The sequence below is a fragment of the Scyliorhinus torazame genome, chromosome 10 (genome assembly GCF_047496885.1).
Source record: "Scyliorhinus torazame isolate Kashiwa2021f chromosome 10, sScyTor2.1, whole genome shotgun sequence".
Taxonomy (NCBI): domain Eukaryota; kingdom Metazoa; phylum Chordata; class Chondrichthyes; order Carcharhiniformes; family Scyliorhinidae; genus Scyliorhinus; species Scyliorhinus torazame.
Genome location: NC_092716.1, coordinates 105,703,144 through 105,725,114, shown reverse-complemented (window position 1 = coordinate 105,725,114; position 21,971 = coordinate 105,703,144). Strand labels below are relative to the sequence as shown.

Sequence of the window (21,971 nt, the reverse complement as noted above, 5' to 3'; positions counted from 1 at the left end):
TGCTTCTACAGACAGACACTAAGGGAGAGCACATTTCGCTTCTATCCGAATTGTTAGGATTCCTTCACGAAATCGGATGTAAGGTTAACCCCAAAAAGGCCCAGATTCTCCAAGAAAAGGTCATTTTTTTAGGCACAGTAATCACCCATGTCAAACGTGAGATTGAGCAGAAACACATTGACTCCATTGTTAAATTACCCTTGCCCCATAATGTCACAGCCCTCCAGTCATTTCTAGGACTGGTTGACTACTGCAGGAACCACATAGACGGTTTTGCCACAAAGGCAGCCCCTCTTTCCTAAAAAAGCAAGCCCCATGGGAATGGCTTCCACAGCACACGGATGCTGTGGATGCATTAAAACGAGCCCTCAGCACAGCTCCCACATTACAGGTCCCAGACGCACTCTCCCCATACACAATTGAGGTTGCAACCACTGACCGAACCCTTTCGGCCGTGCTCCTCCAGGAAAGACACGATGGTTTAGCATACGCCTCGCGAGTTCTCGATCCAGTAGAGCAAGGATTTTCTGCCTGCGAAAGGCACTTGCTCACAGTTTTTTGGGCTGTTCAGTACTTTGCGTACATAACAGGACTCAACCCTGTAACCATTTTAACAGAGCACACCCCAACCAATTTCTACTAGACGGTAGACTAAAGGACGGCACAGTCAGCCAAATTCGCGCAGCACGATGGACCCTACTCCTACAAGGACGGGACATTACGGTTAAAAGGACTAAGACACACATGTTTCTCGCAGATAATTTACAGTGCGCAGGCACCCCACATGAGTGTTAGATCATTACCACCAGGCACAATACAGAACTCTTTGTACCCAAATCATCTACCCCAAAACCAGGCACTACACCCCAGAGACCCCAGCCCACAGACACAGGTGCACCTCTTAAGATTTATGTGGATGGCTCCTCCACGGTTTTAAATGGTAAACGAATCACTGGTTGTGGCATTTATGTAGAGGACGCGCAGGGACGCGCGTTAGAGGAGATATCACTCAAATTGCCTGGACATCTAGGTTTGCAGGCAGCAGAATTAGCAGCCGTAGCATACATTGTAGAGCACCCCGACTTGTTCCCAACCCCAGCCGACATATACTCCGACAGCCTATGTGTCTGCAATAGTTTAACGGAGTTCCTACCCCTATGGGAATCTAGAAGTTTTGTATCCGCTGATGGAAAGCCCCTACCCTCAGTCCCATTACTCCAGCATATCCTCAAGACAGCAAAAGATCGTAAATACGGTATCATTAAAGTCCGTAGCCACCATCGTTCTTCCTCCCCCTGGTAACGTTAAGGCAGACGCCCTAGCAAAGGCAGGTTCCAGACACGGTCACTTTTGGAATCCCCCGAGAGTAGGGGTCCAGGTCTCGCAGTCCAATATCCAAGATTTAGCTCAAGCCCAAAAGGAAGACGAAAAGCTCAGGGAAGTTTTAAAAGGTAACTTTCCAGCCCCCTACGATAAGTACAGAAACACTTTAACAGCACACGACGGCATAATTTTAAAATATGGTATTTATGTGGTCCCCACCAAGATAGAAACCAAATTATCTGCCAATTCCATGACAACCATGGACATCAGGGGATAGAAGAAACCCTTGCCCACCTCAGACCTCTCTGCTGGTGGCCCGATTTAAAATCCAATGTAACGCATTACATTGAAAATTGTTTAATCTGCGCCCAGAACAATCCAGACAGGTATGCGCGGGAAGGTCAACTCAGTCACACCCGCCCTGTTAATGGCCCCTGGACGAATATACAGATTGATTACATAGGACCGCTACCCCCCTGCAAGGATGGTTCTAAGTATGTGTTGGTAGTAATCGACACCTTCATGAAATGGGTGGAAGTGTTTCCATCTAGAACTAACACGGCTAAAACGACAGCCAAGATCCTAATGCAGCACATCTTCACAAGTCAGAACAAGGCTCACATTTCCAGGACACATCATGAAAAATGTCCTCGGCATCCGACAAAAATTCCATATTGCCGATCACCCCCAATCAAGCGGCATCGTAGAGAGAATGAATCGAACCCTCAAGGCCACCCTCAGGAAAATGGTGCAACAGCACAATACCACATGGGACACAGTTCTCCCCTTTGCACTCATGTTCATGAGGAACACGATATCCACTTCAACAGGATACACGCCCCACACCCTCATGACCGGACAACCCATGAAGGGCACGGAATACTTGTTAGGGCTTGATTTGGCCAGCCCCACAGTCACCGCCCTCACCCATGAGAAAGCAGTACAGCAAATTCTCGACAATGTTAAAGCAGCCCAGCTCGCTGCAGCTGTTAGGCTTGGTACACGAAAGAAACAAGGTATGTTTCGACAAGACAGTACATGACACAGAACTTTCAGTAGGGCAGCAGGTCATGCTCTCCTTGTACAACACCAGTTCATTTCTTTCCCCCAAATTCGCAGGACACTTCTCCATTTCAGATAAAGTCAGCCCCTCTGTTTATAAGATCACTTATCCCAATGGCAAGTCAGGATGGTTTCATATAAACCAGCTTAAGGCTTATGGCACACAGAACAACCACTCACACCACATCTCACTGGCAGCAGCAGACGAACACAGCTCCGCCAATGGACGACCTATTCCTACCCTCCCCCAACCAGTCAGCCCATCCTCGGACACTACTTCGACTCCACCCCCAGAGGCACGACTCCACCTCTCCCTTCATTCGACCACCACCGAGAGCGACAGCGACAGCACTGATGCATTAGACCCCATGGAACCGCCACACGATTTCAATTCTGCACCAGGCCCCACTCCCAGCGACTCCGAACAGGACACGTTCAACACATTTGAGACTACTTGTATAAAAGCCCCTGAGCTGGACCCACCGCCCGATGACTATGGATTGCCCCCTACCGCCTCCAACCTAGACACTAAGCATTGGCACCGCGACAATTCCTACAGACTCACCCGTAACGCTGAGATAGACCCCACATCGCCCCAAGCAGCCTTGGCACAGCTACTCCAGTCACGAGTGTGGCAACCGGGAGAAGATGATGACTCAGAGTTTGACTCCCACCAGACAAGCCCCTTTGCGACTCTTTTTGCTACAGAGCAATGAGGTGTCCAAATGATGGTAAAAAGGAATCGATTGAGATTTACAGTGTCCTTCTCTCTGATGGAGCCTGCCCGATTTTGTTACTTTAGTTTGCTGTTTTTAAATGTTAAATGTTTGTTTCATGTACGACCCTTTGATAACGTTTATTCATGGCCCCACGCCACATTTTGATACAGCCATAACTACTCTTCTGATTCGACGGCAATCATAAGAACAAACTTATTCATGATGAACACAAATTCTTTCCGTTCTTGTCCGGTCACCCAGGCAGTGGAGTAATGGACTTGTTCCCTGCCCTGCCTGAGGACCCCCATCTGGTCAGCTACACTCAGGTAGTGCACCTACGGCACTGGTCACCATCCTACCCGGGGATTCCACCCATTCTTGGCCCATACGCACCCCATTCGGATCTTTTGGTTCGAAACTCTTTTTCTGTTCTTTTAGTCTGTGGTTTAAAGAATGCTCTTTGCCACATGTTTTGTTTGTTTTCCGGCGACCCTCAGGTCGCTATCCCACATGCTATTTACATTCTCAAATACTTGGATGGAACGCTTTGCTGCAGGATGGAGGAATTGTCCGTCCACTCACCGCATCGAACACACAGACTGTGAGACTGCTCGCACTGTGACAGTATTTTCTTTTTCGGATATCTTGTCCCCAAAAATATTTGGTTTAAAATAAAATGAGGGAGTCACATATGGTGACAATTCTAATGGGCAATTGATAATAAAAGGAGAGACAGACAGACATACGAGATCTTAAACAAGGTAATAACAGATATTATGCTTGTGTCCACAGGAAATCCAGAACAACAGAAGACAGAGGAAGACCAAGAAGGAAAAAGAGAACATGAAGACAGACATCATGACCTACATTTGGATCTTCATGGGATCACTACAGTTGCGCAAGGACGCGACCCCCCGACCCCTACCCCACAGGCCGTGAATGTTTCCCATCCCTGCCACACACTACACCCAGAGAAGCCACTGACACACCAACCTGGTGTGACAACCTTATAAAATGGTATTCCCTTTCATACATCGTAGAAGCCCTATTAGTCATAGCAATACTCTGCAGTGTCATCCAGAACTGAGACTTCAGAAATGGCGAAGAAAAGCCTCCCGCACTCCGGTATATACACTCAGACCCCCTATTTTTAGACTCCAGCAAACCCCCCACTCTCTCTAAGTAAATAAAGTGCATTGACTAATTTTTTGTTTGTTCTAATAAAAGAAAGATGTGAAATTTTATACTTGACCGCCAAGATACAGAGAGATGCAATGCTGCTATTATATAGCTTATACTGTTTGTAAATTCTTTTAATTGACTAAGGATAGTTTAAATTAAAATGAAATGTAATGCATGCCTGAATGTCATAGCGCCCCTTAGAATTTTATAATAATGTGATGTGCATAAAGCAATTTAGGTAAAGATTCCAATCCATCGGACAGAGTAGAATAGAATCTGTCCTTGATTGCGGGTGCTCGACTTAGGCAGAGAACAAAGAAGATTCAGTAATATGATCCTTCACGCTTCGCATTGAGGATCACAAGGAGGGAGTGTAACCATCTGGGATGGCCACTTTCTGTATACAAAATGGACACTCGCAGAGCCTATAGGGAAAAATACAAAGCAACAAGCAGGCACAGAGCCTGAATGTATATTTGGAAGGCAGTCTGCAGACGGAACTGAAACTCTTGGTCGATTTACACATTGATGGCCCATCTCCGGGAAACCAAGAATGAGTGCTCAGGTAGCCGATACTGTCTCAGACATTCCGGCGTCACTACCCCATCCAGAAGACACAAACAAAGCAAGGCCAACGGCCACTTAGGACATGCCCAGCCATCAAGGCACCCGCCCCTTTATTAGCTTAGATTGATGACAATGATCAAGAAGCTGCCCAATTAATTGGGACCAAGCTTGAGGCCCGCCTAAAAGCGCGCAAAGCCACTCCAAGTATAAGAAGGAACCCCCGCGAAAGGTTCACTCTCTTGGATTTGGCTCTCAAGCAGAGAGACCCCTACACCAGCATCCACCAGAAGCAAGTAAGTTCAAGGTCAACGCTCGCTACCAGACGGATAACCTTAGCTGTACCCCTGTTACCTCTTCGAACCCAACAGCTTCATATTCGAACAACGGCCATTGTTCCTCTGACCTAAGTGAGCACCCGAAGTTAAGTATAGGTATTAGTGATAGAGATAGTTTAGCCTGAAGTGTTATTGTGCATGAATAGATCATACTGTGTGTAAATAAATACCATTGACTTTGAACTAACTAACGTTGTATTGGCTCTTTGATCGGTATTTGGGTTAAAACCTTGTGGCGGTATCGAGAGATACCTGGCAACTCTGAAAGCATACTCATAATTAGGATTAAGAAAGGCGACCTTATTAACCGCCATATTTATAGCAAGTAAACCGAGCAACAGCTTCATAAAAGAGAAATTGTGTCTGACTAATTTATTGGCCCATGAGAGGGATACAAAGAGATATTGATTATTGATAGGTTAAGCAAGTGGGCAAAAAGTTGGCAGATGGATTATAATGTGGGAAAATGTGAAGTTATTTATTTTGGAACAGAGAACAAAAGAACACCATTATTTAAATGGAGAAATACTACAGAAAGCTGCAACACAAAGGGTCTTGGGGTGTACTTGTGCAAGAAACACAGAAAGCTAGCACACAGGGGTAGCAGGTAATCAGGTCGGCGAATGGAATGTTGGCCCTTATTTCAAGGGGGTTGGAATATAAAAGTAGGGAAGTCTTGCTGCAACTATACAAGGTACTGGTGAAAGCACATCTGGACTACTGAGCAGTTTTGGCCCCTTTATTGAAGGAAAGGTATTAGTTCATTGGAGTTGTTTCAGAGAAGGTTCACTTAGGATGATTCCTGGGATGGAGGGATTGTCTTATGAGAAAAGGTTAAACATGCTGGGACTCTACTCATTGGAATCCAGAAGAATGAGAGGTGATCTCATTGAAACCTATCGGATTCTTAAGGGCTAAATGCTGAGAGGATGTTTCCCCACACGGGAGAATCTAGAACCAGAGGGCTTGGTCTCAGAATAAAGGGGTGCCAATTTGAGGAATTTCTCCTCTCAGTGGGTTGTGAGTCTTTGGAACTTCAAAGAGAGAGCTGTGGGGACAGAGCCCTTGGGCAGGATACTCCGTTCCCTGATGCCGATTTTGTAATCGGCGAATGGGCGGAGAGTCCCTTATTATGACCGTATCGGGACCGGTGCCTGTTTTTGGATGCTCCACCCCCTCCAAAACGGCATCGTCGAGGAGTACACCACACGCCGTTGTGATGGCCTCATGAAGTTACCTGAAGGCCCTCCCCCGATGCTCCGCCTCCGATGGACTGAGTTCCCGACTGCGCGGGGCACGTGTGCTCTCAGTTTTCATGAACCTGGCGTGGCGGCTGCGGACTGTGTCCAGCGCTGCCACAATCAGGGGGTGGGGGAGGGAGCGGGCCATGCTGCTGGCATTGCTGAGGGGTATTGACAGAGTGGATGTGGAGAGGATGTTTCCTCTTGTGGGGGAAGTGTAAAACTAAAGTTCGCTGTTTAAAAGTAAGGATTAACTCATTGAGGGCAGAGATGAGGAGACATTTTTTTCTCTTGAGGATTCTGTTCCTCAAAAGGCAGTGGAAGCAGAATCTTTGGATACCTTTAAGGCAGAGCTAGATAGATTCTTGGTTAACAAGGGGTGAAAGATTATCGGTGGTTGGCAGGAATGTGGGGCTGAAGTTACAATTACATCAGCCAGGATCTTATTGAATGGCGGAGCAGGATCGAGGGGCCGAGTGGCCTACTTCTATTTTGTCTGTTTGTATGTTTGTAATTGCATGGTTTCAAATGATGTGCGGACCCGAGGATGTTTTGAGCAGAATGGAATAACATGGATTGACACGGCACCTATCACAGCGACAGGGTGTCCCGATGCTCCTCGTAGGGTTACGGGGATAGTGTGGGGGAGGCATAGATAAGGTGCTCTATCAGAGGATTGGTGCAAACTCGATGGGTCGAATGGCCTCCTAATGCACTAGGGATTCTATGGATTCTTCTAAAATCCAGAGAATATAAACCCAATGTACCCGGCCTCGAAGAAACAGCAATGAGAATGAAGCTGAGAATGAAACCAGTTGGTTCTCACCCTGCGAGCTCCTGATGCAGTAGGAGGACTTTTCTGCAGTTGAACTGAGGAGGTGAGGAATTTTTTCTCTCAGGGTAGTGAATCTGTGGAATTCTTTACTGCAGCAAGCTGGAGAGGCTCAGTCATTAAGTATGTTCAAGGCAGAGATAGACAAATTTTTGATCAGCAGGAGAAGCGAGGGTTATGGGGACAAGGTGGGAGCGTGGAGTTGAGGATTATGGCAGAGCAGATTCAATGAGCTGAATATTATGCTTCTGCTCCTGCACCTTATTGTCTTACCATTGTTGTGACAGTGCATAGGAAGCTTTACTGTGAATCTAGTCTCTGCTGTTCCTGGACTGGGTTTTTTTGAGAGGACAGTGTAGAGGGTGCTATACACTATATCTAACCCTGTGCTATACCTGTTCCCATGCTGCACCTGCCCTGGGTGTAGTTATCGTGACAATGCAGAGGGAGCTTTACTCTTTATCTAACGCCATGCAGTACTTGCCTTGGGAGTTTGATGGGGACAGTGTAGAGGGAGCTTTACTCTGTATCTAACTCCATGCTGTACCTGGCCTGCGTGTGTTTGATGGGTGATTTGTTATGTTGTAGATGGAACATAAGCGGCTTCCTTGTGGTGCACTTGACAAAGGAAGGTTCAGACGTGGAGATAACTTCAACACGTTTATTAAACTATTTACACTTCTATTACTCGGGTTTGACACTACTGCTAATCCTACTATAGCTACCCAGATTGACTAACCAGTTGCTGCAATCCACGTGGTGGGTCTAATATTGAATCAACCCTGTGTCTGTACTCACTGACTGTCTCCACTGGAAAGAGGCAGATCATGTGTGTGGTGTCCTTTATATATGGGTGGTGTCATGCCCCCCTGTGGTAGTGTCACCTCCTTGTGTATCGTGAATGTCTATTGGTCCTGTCCTATCTAACTGATCTATTGGTTGAGTGTGTGTGTGAGATGTCTTTGGTGCTCCCTCTAGTGTCTATCTAGCCTACATGCATTTACATTGATGCACATCACCACAATGGGGACAGTGTAGGAGTTTTACTCTGTATCTAACCCCATGCTATACCTGAGTGTGTTTGATGAGGACAGTGTAGAGGGAATTTTACTCTGTATCTAACCCCGTGCTATACAAGCCCTGGGAATGTTTGATGGGGACAATGTAGAAGGAGTTTTACTCTATATGTAACCCTGTGCTATACCTGTCCTGGGGGTGTTTGATGGGGACAGCGTAGAGGGAGCTTTACTCTGTATCTAAACCCGTGCTGCACCTGCCCTGGGAATGTTTGTTGGGGACAGTGTAGAGGGAACTTTACTTTGTATCTAACCCCGTGCTTTAACTGTCCAGGGAGTGTTTGATGGGGACAGTGTAGGGGGACCTTTTTCTCTGCATCTAGTACCGTGCTGTGCCTTTCCTGGGAATTTTTGTTGGGGCTAGTGTAGAGGGAGCATCTAACCCCGTGCTGTACCTGTCCTGGGAGTGTTCAGTGGGGACAGTGTAGAGGGAACTTTATTCTGTATCTATCCCTGTGCTGTACCTATCCTGGGAGTGTTTGATGAGTGTCATGATATGCAAACATGCAGCTAATGAACACATAGAGTAGGACTCTGTATCTAACCACATGCTGTACCTGTCCTGGGAGTGTTTGATGGGTACAGTGTAGAGGGACCTTTACGCTGTATCTAACCCCGTGCTGCACCTGCCCTGGGAATGTTTGTTGGGGACAGATTAGAGGGAGCTTTACTTTGTATCTAACCCCGCGCTGTACAAGCCCTGGGAATGTTTGATGGGGACAGTGTAGCGAGGACTTTACTCTGCATCTAACCCCGTGCTGTAACTGTCCTGGGAGTGTTTGATGGGGACAGTGTAGGGGGACTTTTTCTCTGCATCTAGTACTGTGCTGTGTCTGTCCTGGGAATTTTTGTTGGTGATAGTGTAGAGGGAGCTTTACTCTGTATCTAACCCCGTGCTGTATCTGTCCTGGGAGTGTTCGATAGGGACAGTGTAGAGGGAGCTTTACTCTGTATCTATCCCTGTGCTGTACCTGTCCTGGGAGTGTTTGATGGGGACAGTGTAGAGGGAGCTTTATTCTGCATCTATCCCTATGCTGTACCTGTCCTGGGAGTGTTTGATGGGTGTCATGATATGCAAACATGCAGCTAATGAACACATAGGGTAGGACACGACCAATGAGCAGTCAGGACACCTGGGGGTAGTATCTCACTATAAAAGGGATGAGGCACTCACACCCCACCTCTTTCCACAGACCAACATCTACAGAGTGAGGCAGGGCGTATCCTCAGCATCACACCCCAGCACGTGGCTTAGAGCAAGGCTGGTTCAGTTAGACTGAGTTACTCCATTTAGATTAGAAGAGAGTCGAACTCATTGAGAACTGTGCTAATCGTTCAATAAAACACATTGAACTCACTTCAAAGTCTGGAGCATCTTTTACTCAAAACTGCATCAAGTGGCAGCTTGTGTTATTCCAAATTACATAACACAACAATGGGGACAGTGTGGAGGGAGCTTTACTATGTATCTAACCCTGGGCTGGGAGTGTTTGATGGGGACAGTGTAAAGGGAGATTTATTCTATATCTAACCTCGTGCTGTACCTGGCCTGGGAGTGTTTGATGGGGACAGTGTGGAGGGGGCTTTACTATGTATCTAACCCCGTGCTGTTACTGCCCTGGGACTATTTTATGCTAACATTTGGCATTCAATTGGAAATTGTTTCAGCTTCCATATGCATGTTATTTACTAACAAAAATGAGTTAAAAGGATAACACATCGACATTGAAGGGGGACACTAACTTATTGACCTGTTGTGTATGTCTGCTTTTGTGTGTAGATTGCAGAGTTTGTGAACAAGTCTGCAATGGATGCATCGATCCAGCAGTTGTCCCTGGCCATTCTGGAGAGTATGGTGCTCAGCAGCAGCCACTTGTTCAAACTGGTTAAGAAACACGTTACTCTGGACAAGCTCATCTCTCACCTACAGGTGTAAGTAACAGGAAGGCCTGAAGAGTGCACCTGCCTCCGGGGCCAGCTCCCATTTTTTGGAGCCTTATCTAATGCAGACACAAAACTTCAAACTCTCTTACATACTTGAGTGCATGCACCTTACAGTCACGTATCTGTGCCAAAAGAACAAAGACCAAGAACAAAGAAAAGTACAGCACAGGAACAGGCCCTTCGGCCCTCCAAGCCTGCGCCGACCATGCTGCCTGCCTAAACTAAAATCTTCTGCACTTCCTGGGTCCCTATCCCTCTCTTCCCATCCTATTCATGTATTTGTCAAGATGCCCCTTAAATGTCACTATCGTCCCTGCTTCCACCACCTCCTCCAGCAGCGAGTTCCAGGCACCCACTACCCTCTGTGTAAAAAACCTGCCTCGTACCCCTCTAAATCCTGCCCCTCGCACCTTAAACCTATGCTCCCTAGTAATTGACCCCTCTACCCTGGGAAAAAGCCTCTGACTATCCACTCTGTCTATGCCCCTCATAATTTTGTAGACCTCTATCAGGTCACCCGTCAACCTCCGTTGTTCCCGTGAGAACAAACCGAGTTTATTTAACTGCTCCTCATAGCTAATGCCCTCCATACCAGGCAACATCCTGGTAAATCTCTTCTGCACCCTCTCTAAAGCCTCCACATCTTTCTGGCAGTGTGGCGACCAGAATTGAACACTATACTCCAAGTGTGGCCTAACTAAGGTTCTATACAGCTGCAACATGACTTGCCAATTCTTATACTCCATGCCCCGGCCAATGAAGGCAAGCATGCCGTATGCCTTCTTGACTACCTTCTCCACCTGTGTTGCCCCTTTCAGTGACCTGTGGACCTGTACACCTTGATCTCTCTGACTTTCAATACTCTTGAGGATTCTACCATTCACTGTTCTTGTATGCTTGAAGACTTGCACAACCTGTGTTTATTTCCCCCCCTCCCCCCTAAGATCCTGTCGAGGCAGGAGATGGATAACCTTTTCCGTCATTTTCTAAAGTGCTCTCGGGCCTACCTGAAAATGGTTGTGAATTATTGCCCCGTGTCAAGTCGAACAAAATCAATAAAATGCCCCAGTACCTGAGCTGGAATTGCTCTGTGGCTGTCAGTAATGTTTGTCAGGCTAGAGGTCACTTTGTCATCTCAACAACAAAACAAACTCACCCTTCCTGTTGAGTTATGAGATGGTCTATTAATCACTCGAGTTGTCTTCTCTTTAGTTACCCATACTGTGCCCTTTTTTTTAAAGATCTGCTTGGAGATTGCATGCAGTTTGTTTTAATGCTTTTAGTTTTTAAATTTTTTTTCCCAATTAAGGGGCAATTATCATAGAATTTATAGTGTGATGAGGTCATTCTGCCCATCGGGTCTGCACCAGCCCTTGGAAAGAGCACCTCACTGAAACCCATGCCACCACCCTATCCCCGTAACCCAGTAACCCCACCTAAACCTTTTGGACACGAAAGGGCAATTTAGCTTGTCCAATCCACCTGACCTGCACATCTTTGGAGTGTGGGAAGAAACCGGAGCATCGAAAAGAACCCCATGCAGACACGGGGAGGAAGTGCAACCTCCACATGGACAGCGACCCGGGGCCAGGATCGAACACGGGTCCTCGGTGGTGTGAGGCAGCAGTGCTAACCTCTGCGTCACTGTGCCGCCCCAGTTTGTTAAAATGTTGACTATAGTGTTGCCAACTGTGTTTAAATGTATTCCTGGAGGTTTAATGTCATAGCATTCCCCCACATTCCAGCCATTAGTCAGTCAATACATCCACCCTCTCACCTTCATGTTGTTACCCACGTTTCCCATAAGGGTATCTGTGTTAATCATATCAACCACTCCTATGTGTTAGCAAGTTCCATATTGTCACTGCTATTTCAATTAGGAGCAACTATCCCATTGCATGATGCTGTCAGATATCTGCCCATTGGGTGATGTTGTCGGGTATCTGCCCGTGGGTGATGCTGTTGTCTCCCAGTGCATTGGCTGGTGTTACTGGGTATCTGCCCATTGGCTGGTGTTGCTGGGTATCTGCCCATTGGGTAGTGTTACTGGGTATCTGCCCATTGGCTGGTGTTGCTGGGTATCTGCCCATTGGTTGGTTTTGCTATCTGTCCATTGGCTGGTGTTGCTGGGTATCTGCCCATTCGCTGGTGTTGCTGGGTATTGGCCCATTGGCTGGTTCTGCTGAGTATCTGCCCATTGGCTGGTGTTGCTGGGTATCTGCCCATTGGTGATGTTGTCGGGTATCTGCCCGTGGGTGATGCTGTTGTCTCAGAGTGCATTGGCTGGTGTTACTGGGTATCTGCCCATTGGTTGGTGTTGCTGGGTATCTGCCCATTGGCTGGTGTTGCTGGGTATCTGCCCATTGGTTGGTTTTGCTATCTGTCCATTGGCTGGTGTTGCTGGGTATCTGCCCATTCGCTGGTGTTGCTGGGTATTGGCCCATTGGCTGGTTTTGCTGAGTATCTGCCCATTGGCTGGTGTTGCTGGGTATCTGCCCATTGGTGATGTTGTCGGGTATCTGCCCGTGGGTGATGCTGTTGTCTCACAGTGCATTGGCTGGTGTTACTGGGTATCTGCCCATTGGTTGGTGTTACTGGGTATCTGCCCATTCGCTGGTGTTGCTGGGTATTGGCCCATTGGCTGGTGTTACTGGGTATCTGCCCATTCGCTGGTGTTGCTGGGTATTGGCCCATTGGCTGGTGTTACTGGGTATCTGCCCATTGGCTGGTGTTGCTGGTATTGGCCCATTGGCTGGTGTTGCTGGGTATTGGCCCATTGGCTGGTGTTACTGGGTATCTGTCCATTGGCTGGTGTTGCTGGGTACCTGCCCATTGGCTGGTGTTGCTGGATATTGGCCCATTGGCTGGTGTTACTGGGTATCTGCCCATTGGCAGGTGTTGCTGGATATTGGCCCATTGGCTGGTGTTGCTGGGTATCTGTCCGTAGGTGATGCTGTTGTCTCACAGTGCATTGGCTGGTGTTGCTGGGTATCTGCCCATTGGCTGGTGTTGCTGGATATTGGCCCATTGGCTGGTGTTACTGGGTATCTGCCCATTGGTTGGTGTTGCTGGATATTGGTCCATTGGCTGGTGTTGCTGGGTATCTGCCCATTGGTTGGTGTTCATAGAATCATAGAATTTACAGTGCAGAAGGAGGCCATTCGGCCCATCGAGTCTGCACCGGCTCTTGGAAAGAGCACCCTACCCAAGGCCAACACCTCCACCCTATCCCCATAACCCAGCAACCCCAACCAACACTAAGGGCAATTTTGGACACTAAGGGCAATTTATCATGGCCAATACACCTAACCTGCACATCTTTGGACTGTGGGAGGAAACCGGAGCACCCGGAGGAAACCCACGCACACACGGGGAGGATGTGCAGACTCCGCACAGACAGTAACCCAAGCTGGAATCGAACCTGGGACCCTGGAGCTGTGAAGCAATTGTGCTAACCACCATGCTACCGTGCTGCCTGCGTTGCTGGGTATCTGCCTATTGGCTGGTGTTGCTGGGTATCTGTCCGTGGGTGATGTTGGCGGGCATCTGCCCGTGGGTAATGCTGTTGTCTCACAGTGCATTGGCTGGTGTTACTGGGTATCTGCCCAAAGGCTGGTGTTACTGGGTATCTGCCCGAAGGCTGGTGTTACTGGGTATCAGCCCATTGGCTGGTGTTACTGGGTATCTGCCTATTGGCTGGTGTTGCTGGGTATCTGCCCATTGGCTGGTATTGCTGGGTATCTGCCCATTGGTTGGTGTTGCTGGGTATCTGCCCATTGGTTGGTGTTACTGGGTATCTGCCCATTGGCTGGTGTTGCTGGGTATCTGCCCATTGGCTGGTGTTGCTGGGTATCTGCCCATTGGCTGGTGTTGCTGGGTATCTGCCCATTGGCTGGTGTTGCTGGGTATCTGCCCATTGGTTGGTGTTGCTGGGTATCTGCCCATTGGCTAGTGTTACTGGGTATCTGCCCATTGGCTGGTGTTACTGGGTATCTGCCCATTGGCTGGTGTTGCTGGGTATCTGCCCATTGGCTGGTGTTGCTGGGTATCTGCCCATTGGTTGGTGTTGCTGGGTATCTGCCCATTGGCTGGTGTTACTGGGTATCTACCCATTGGCTGGTGTTACTGGGTAACTGCCCATTGGCTGGTGTTGCTGGGTATCTGCCCATTGGTTGGTGTTGCTGGGTATCTGCCCATTGGCTAGTGTTACTGGGTATCTGCCCATTGGCTGGTGTTACTGGGTATCTGCCCATTGGTTGGTGTTGCTGGGTATCTGCCCATTGGCTGGTGTTACTGGGTATCTACCCATTGGCTGGTGTTACTGGGTATCTGCCCATTGGTTGGTGTTGCTGGGTATCTGCCTATTGGCTGGTGTTACTGGGTATCGGCCCATTGGCTGGTGTTACTGGGTATCTGCGCATTGGCTGGTGTTGCTGGATATTGGCCCATTGGCTGGTGTTGCTGGGTATCTGTCCATTGGCTGGTGTTGCTGGGAATCTGCCCATTGGCGGGTGTTACTGGGTATCTGCCTATTGGCTGGTGTTGCTGGGTATCTGCCCATTGGCTGGTGTTGCTGGGTATCTGCCCATTGGTTGGTGTTGCTGGGTATCTGCCCATTGGCTGGTGTTACTGGGTATCTGCCCATTGGCTGGTGTTGCTGGGTATCTGCCCATTGGCTGGTGTTGCTGGGTATCTGCCCATTGGCTGGTGTTGCTGGGTATCTGCCCATTGGTTGGTGTTGCTGGGTATCTGCCCATTGGCTAGTGTTACTGGGTATCTGCCCATTGGCTGGTGTTACTGGGTATCTGCCCATTGGCTGGTGTTGCTGGGTATCTGCCCATTGGCTGGTGTTGCTGGGTATCTGCCCATTGGTTGGTGTTGCTGGGTATCTGCCCATTGGCTGGTGTTACTGGGTATCTACCCATTGGCTGGTGTTACTGGGTATCTGCCCATTGGCTGGTGTTGCTGGGTATCTGCCCATTGGTTGGTGTTGCTGGGTATCTGCCCATTGGCTAGTGTTACTGGGTATCTGCCCATTGGCTGGTGTTACTGGGTATCTGCCCATTGGTTGGTGTTGCTGGGTATCTGCCCATTGGCTGGTGTTACTGGGTATCTACCCATTGGCTGGTGTTACTGGGTATCTGCCCATTGGTTGGTGTTGCTGGGTATCTGCCTATTGGCTGGTGTTACTGGGTATCGGCCCATTGGCTGGTGTTGCTGGGTATCTGCCCATTGGTTGGTGTTGCTGGGTATCTGCCCATTGGCTGGTGTTACTGGGTATCGGCCCATTGGCTGGTGTTGCTGGGTATCTGCCCTTTGGCTGGTGTTGCTGGGTATCTGCCCTTTGGCTGGTGTTACTGGGTATCTGCCCTTTGGCTGGTGTTGCTGGGTATCTGCCCATTGGCTGGTGTTACTGGGTATCTGCCCATTGGTTGGTGTTGCTGGGTATCTGCCTATTGGCTGGTGTTACTGGGTATCAGCTCTGCGTGTGATTCCTGCCTTTCTTTTCTCTCCAGGACAAACCAAATGATCCAGACAAAAGCAATGGCTCTGATTATTGCCCTGCTCCGGAGTTCAAAGGATGATGAGAGGAAGGTAATATTTCAAATTCCAACATTGGCACTGGGCCAATGTGGAGGAGTGATATACCTAAGTGGGTGTATCACTCCTCACAAAATCAGTGCCACAATACAGTTCACAGTTCAACACAAATTGACACTACTGGACATTGACATGGAACCCACACCAGCAAGTGATGTTGGCAGGCATAATGTTACATCACTGGAGTAGTGTGCACTCGGGAGTTGAGGTGTATTGATGGTGAATAAGACATGTTTTACTCTGTATCTCACCATGTACCGGCCTCCCCGAACAGGCGCCGGAATGTGGCGACTAGGAGCTTTTCACAGTAACTTCATTGAAGCCTACTTGTGACAATAAGTGATTTTTTTTTTTTAATGGCACTGGGATCTATTCTGAGAAAAATTATCCTGTCAGAATTCAAATCTGAACGGTATGATTGGTGCCCCAGTGGACCCAAGGAGCTCATTCCCTAACACTTCCTCGGAACTCAGCAGTTTCTATGTACCACTGCATTCGTGAACCTCATGGGATGACTGTGTGGTGCTAATTAGCCAATTGCACGTTCAATCCTTGGTGCTGGATCATCCTGCCAGAAAACATATGGTATTGGACTGTCCTATTATTGGGGGGGGAGGGGGGGTGCATAACATAAATAGAAGCAGGAGTAGACCATTAGGCCCACCGAGCCTGCTCAGCCATTCAATGCAATCAATGGCTGATCATTGGCGTTGCCTCCACATTCCCACCTGCTCCCTGTACTGTGTGCATGACCCTTAGAGCTGTCAGGGGATCTGAAACAATGTCCCAGCAAGAGACTGAAGATGGAGGGAGAAGATCTGGAAGAGAAGATTGTGAAGCAACCTGGAGTGAAGAACATTAATTTGGAATTTATAACTCCTTAGCAGTGCGATATTTTAATTCTGTCAAACTGTGCAGAACAAACCTCATTCTCATTCAGAAATCAACCTCGTGTATTGTCAAGAATCTATTCCTGCGCAATTTCAAAGTTTGTGTTTATTTCCTTCCCTCGATTAGGAAACAATGGAGTTCCTCAGCCAAATGAACCTCCGGCAATACATTTTCAAGGTGAGGCTCGCTCGAATTTGTCCCACGAACTGGGCAACGTTGTCCGAGCAGATATGGGATTAGACGGTCTTATCAGAGGGGATACAGGATTGGACAGTCCTACCAGGCGGGGGAAGGCACATGCGATGAGGCAACCCTTGGAGGGGACAAAAAACTGAAATGCTGGACAATCTCAGCAGATCCGACAGCATCGGTAGAGAGAGCACGGAGCTATCGAGACTCAAAGTGTCAGCTCCGTTCTCTCACCGCAGATGCTGTCAGACCTGCTGAGATTGTCCAACATTTTCTGGTTTTGTTTCAGATTCCAGCATTTGCTTTATACCTTTTAAAGAGGATGTGTGATTGGATGATCTTATCAAAGTGGAATGGGAAGGGCGGCATGTGGCGCAGTGGTTAGCACTGAGGACCCAGGTTCGAATCCCGGCCCTGGGTCACTGTCCGTGTGGAGTTTGCACATTTTCCCCGTGTCTGCATGGGTTTCACCCCCACAACCAAAACATGTGCAGGGTAGGTGGATTGGCCACGCTAAATTACCCCTTAATTGGAGAAAAAAAATAATTGGGTACTCTTAAAAAAATATATTTATAGGGGAATGGGATTGGACAGTCCTGTTGGAAGGGACATGGGGTTAGACAGTCCTGTTAGAAGGGATCTCCTATCTCAGACAATATACTGTTCGGAAACACAAGACAGGGAGGTGTATAAAAATCTGTTGCAGGTCACCATGTGAATATACTAGGAAGATTGGTCAGGAACAGATTTATTAATTTGGTAGTTTAGATAGGCAGTGTAACTGAACAGATTGCCTTATAGGTTTGAGGTGGCTCTCCACATTGCATCAATAGCTTCTAACAGTATCCTCTCTCTGTCATGGGGATTCCCTTTTATCGGTAGTTCGGAATGAAAGAGTAGCATTGAATGTTAGGATAACACATTTTGTGGCAGAGCCTATGATACCTTGGAAACAATGGTGACTGTATTCACTTTCATCGGAGCACTGATTTGATGCATCTTGTTCCCTTTCGATAGAACATTATCCTGAGTTCTGCTGCAATGCGGGATGAGATGGCACATTACTTGTACGTTCTACAGTCCATTTCCCTCAACCTCCTTGAGCCCAGGATGAGGATTCCAATGGACCCTTACAACCAGGTAAATGTGAGCTTTCCAGGGATTGGCAACCAAGCATCTGAGCTTGAAAGGCATCCATGTTAATTATTGGCTATGTTAATTATCTATGTTGATTGCCTCAGCTATTCTGTGGGGTCTCAAGCTCTGCCCTCTCACCACCCCAATTGTTTCTCTGAAGTGATCTTTTGGTGACGTCCTTCTAATTATGGTTTTGGACAAGAAGAAACATCTCTTTGTCCACCCTTCCCAAATATCATTATTAGTTTAGCTCAGCTCTTGAGAATTTGTGAATATATGTTGTATTAAATTTTAGGAACAAGGGCAGGTCGGTGGCGCAATGGTTAGCACTGCGGCCTCACGGTGCTGAGGTCCCAGGTTCGATCCGGCTCTGGGTCACTGTCTGTGTGGAGTTTGAACATTCTCCCCATGTTTAAGAACTAAGAACAAAGAACAATACAGCACAGGAACAGGCCCTTTGGCCATCCAAGCCTGTACCGGTCATGATACCAACCTTTGCCAAAACCTCAGTACTTCCTTGTGCCGTATCCTTCTATACCCATCCCACCCATGTGTTTGTCAAGATGTCTTTTGAACGCCGTTAATGTATCTGCTTCCACAACCTCCCCTGGCAATGTGTTCCAGGCACTCACCACCGTGTAAAAAACCTGCCTCGCACATCTCCTCTAAACTTTGCCCCACGGACCTTAAACCTATGCCCCCTGGTGACTGACCCCTCCACCCTGGGAAAGAGTGCCTGCCCATCCACTCTATCCATGCCCCTGATAATCTTGTAGACCTCTATCAGGTCACCCCTCAACCTCCGTGTTTCTAATGAAAACAGTCCGAGGCTATTGAGCCTCTCCACATAGCTAACACCCTCCAGACCAGGCAACATCCTGGTAAACCCCCTCTGCACCCTCTCCAAAGCCTCCACATCCTTCTGGTATTGTGGCGACCAGAATTGTTCGCAATATTCCAAGTGCGGCCTTACCAAGGTTCTATACAACTGTAGCGTGACTTGCCAGTTTTTATACTCAATGCCCCGTCCAATGAAGGCAAGCATTCCGTATGCTTTCTTGACTACCTTGTCCACTTGTGTTACCACCTTCAAAGATCTGTGGAACTGCAGGCCCAGATCTCTCTGACTTTCTATATTCCTAAGAGTTTTGCCATTTACGGCATATTTCCCCTCTATGTTAGACCTACCAAAATGCATTACCTCATGTTTGCATGGGTTTCGCCCCCACAACCCAAAAGATGTGCAGGGTAGGTGGATTGGCCACACTAAATTGCCCCTTAATTGGAAAAAAAATGAATTGGGTATTCTAAATTTATTAATTTTTAAAAATTTTAGGAGCATGTGTTATTTTTGAAAAAAATCAGTAATTTAGAAGTAAAGGTTGACTGTATTTGATAATGCTGTATTTGCAGAGGACGTATGTCACGCCTATGCACGGTTTCAGTGCCTGTGTTAATGATATAATCCACAGATTTTAATATACAACATGCTATATACTATTTGTAATCTCCAGTGATCGTCTTTCTCACCTCCCATTGCATTTATTATGTTTAATCTCCACATACAGCCTTTACGTAATGTTTCCTACCTCAATGCAGGCAGGCTGCAGCTCGGTCCTGATGACAAGGAATCCGGGCCTAGGAAACGGTAACCGGGAACTCAACCACCCACACCCCACCCCCATGCCCACCCATACTCAACTCAGAGTTGCTCTTTCCAGAGGGAACAGCAGCCAGGCACAGCCTCCCAAGACCCCTGTCCAGGGCCTTCCAGTGCCCGAATCGAGTCAGCCAGTGGAAGCGGCGGCCAGCTCCCAGTGGCAACTGAGACTTCCTGGATCAAGTAGTCCCAAGAACCATGAACAGCGGCATGCCCCAGCTGTGGCAGCCTGCCCATTGGGAATTGGCATCTTACCCAGGTAACATCATATACCCAACCGATAAGAAGAAAGGCATGTGCGTGGGTTGTGCTGAGATGAGTGTGCGTGCGCACACTTGGCTTCCAAAATAGACTGAAAGATAGTATCCCATGACAGCACCCACAGGATCATTGTAAGAGTCTGCAAGCTTACCCAGATTGCCTGTGCCAGCCCAGGCTAAAGAATTCCACAAAAATACAACATTAACTGGAGCTACAGAGCATCCTTAGCATAAAATGCGCCCAGGGAATTCACAGAGGCACTATGGAATAAAATACAACTCAGAACCACATGAGATGATTTTGGGTCAGATGACCAAAGGTTTGATCAAAGAGATCAACGTTAAGGATTGTCAAAGTGGAGAGGATTAGGGAGGGAATTCCATGGTTTGGAGGCCAAGGAAACTGTTATGTTCTCTGTTGTAGCCACAAGGAGAAAGAATCAGAGGTGGCACACGTCGAGCCTGTATACACCTTTTCCACAGATCCCAAACATGCCGTAACTAACATTGTTATGTTATGGATACATATGTGCATTAGTAAGACAGTCTCTTGGGTGGATATCTGTCTCATTATGGCAGAACACGACTTTCAGGAACTTGGCTCCTAGAGATACGAGGAATGTCTTCCTGTACTCTGGTCGGTGTTCTGTCTAGTGAAACTAACTCAGGAACTGTCTTCTGCTGAATGGATGCTTCTGTCGTAGCAGATACCATAATTTGGGCAGTTGTAGTCCTTAAGCTGGGCCGGTCACTGTCCATACTCTGTGGTGTAAACATCTGGTACAGATTCTGTACTCCCATTACGCGCAGACAATAATTGGTCAGCATGCCGACACCAAATTCCTTCATCGTCAGATTGTGCAGTATATGAAATCGGAAATACAATTGCTAGAATATGTTTGTTGCTTGAGGTGTCATTTCTCGCAAGAACACATTCCCCACAGTGAAAGGCACTGCTTTTGGAATGTTGTTCCCTTCTAAACCCTTGCGTCTGATGTTGTTACCTGACTATCTCTGAAGTTGAAGGGGGAGTCAAAAGGTTGAACTGTGTGTGTAGTTTTCTTTGGAACATCAGTATAGCCGGCAAGCTTTGTGTTGTTGAATGAGCAGTGTTTCTGTATATCCATTGGAAAGCTATTGACACGTTTAGGTAGAGAGCTTTTATCCCTTGAAACCTTCACTGCATGCTTGAGCAATTGTATGAAATGTTCAGCTAAGCCATTGGTAGCTTGATGGTAGGGGGCAGATTTGATATGGCGAATGCCACACCCTTTCAGATGGTCCTCTATTGCAGCTGATGTGAACCGAGTGCCGTTATTGCCACTGAGTTATACAGGTCGCCCGGATCTTGCAAATACCTCATCGAGCCTTTCTGTAGTCTGTTCCATAGTTGTCAATTTCATGATGGCAACCTCTGGCCACTTTGAATGGTCAACCATGACCAAAAACATGTCCTTCGACTGGTTCCCCATAATCAACATGAATTCTTTGCCATGGCCTGGTAGGCTATTTCCATGGATGCAAAGGCTGTAGTGGAGGCACATTTCTCAACGTAACGCATGATCAGCAGAACCCCACTTTCTCATCTATTTGGGCATCCAATCCAGGCCCCCAGAAGTAGCTTCCCACCAACTCCTTCATTCTAACTACACCAGGATGGCCCTCGTGCAGCTGTTCCGGGATTGTACTTCATAGACACAGCAGAAAGATTACACTAATACTGTGAGCAATTTTGGGCCCCACACCTCAGGAAGGACATACTGGCACTGGAGCGGGTCCAGCGGAGATTCACACGGATGATCCCAGGAATGGTAGGCCTAACATACGATGAATGTCTGAGGATCCTGGGATTATATTCATTGGAGTTTAGGAGGTTGAGGGGAGATCTAATAGAAACTTACAAGATCATGAATGACTTAGATAGGGTGGACGTAGGGAAGTTGTTTCCATTA

The 21,971-nt window shown here is 47.7% G+C and overlaps 1 protein-coding gene across 2 annotated transcripts in view; it reads left to right on the top strand.

The window, feature by feature from the left end:
- elmo3 (engulfment and cell motility 3) overlaps window positions 1-21,971 on the top strand; it is a 248,612-nt gene that overhangs the window by 123,968 nt on the left and 102,673 nt on the right. For both annotated transcript variants that reach the window (XM_072518566.1, XM_072518567.1), the window contains exons 8-11: window positions 10,118-10,269; window positions 15,798-15,876; window positions 16,900-16,950; window positions 17,980-18,102. In XM_072518566.1, the coding sequence (XP_072374667.1) occupies window positions 10,118-10,269; window positions 15,798-15,876; window positions 16,900-16,950; window positions 17,980-18,102 (405 nt within the window). The remainder of the gene's footprint in view (window positions 1-10,117; window positions 10,270-15,797; window positions 15,877-16,899; window positions 16,951-17,979; window positions 18,103-21,971) is intronic.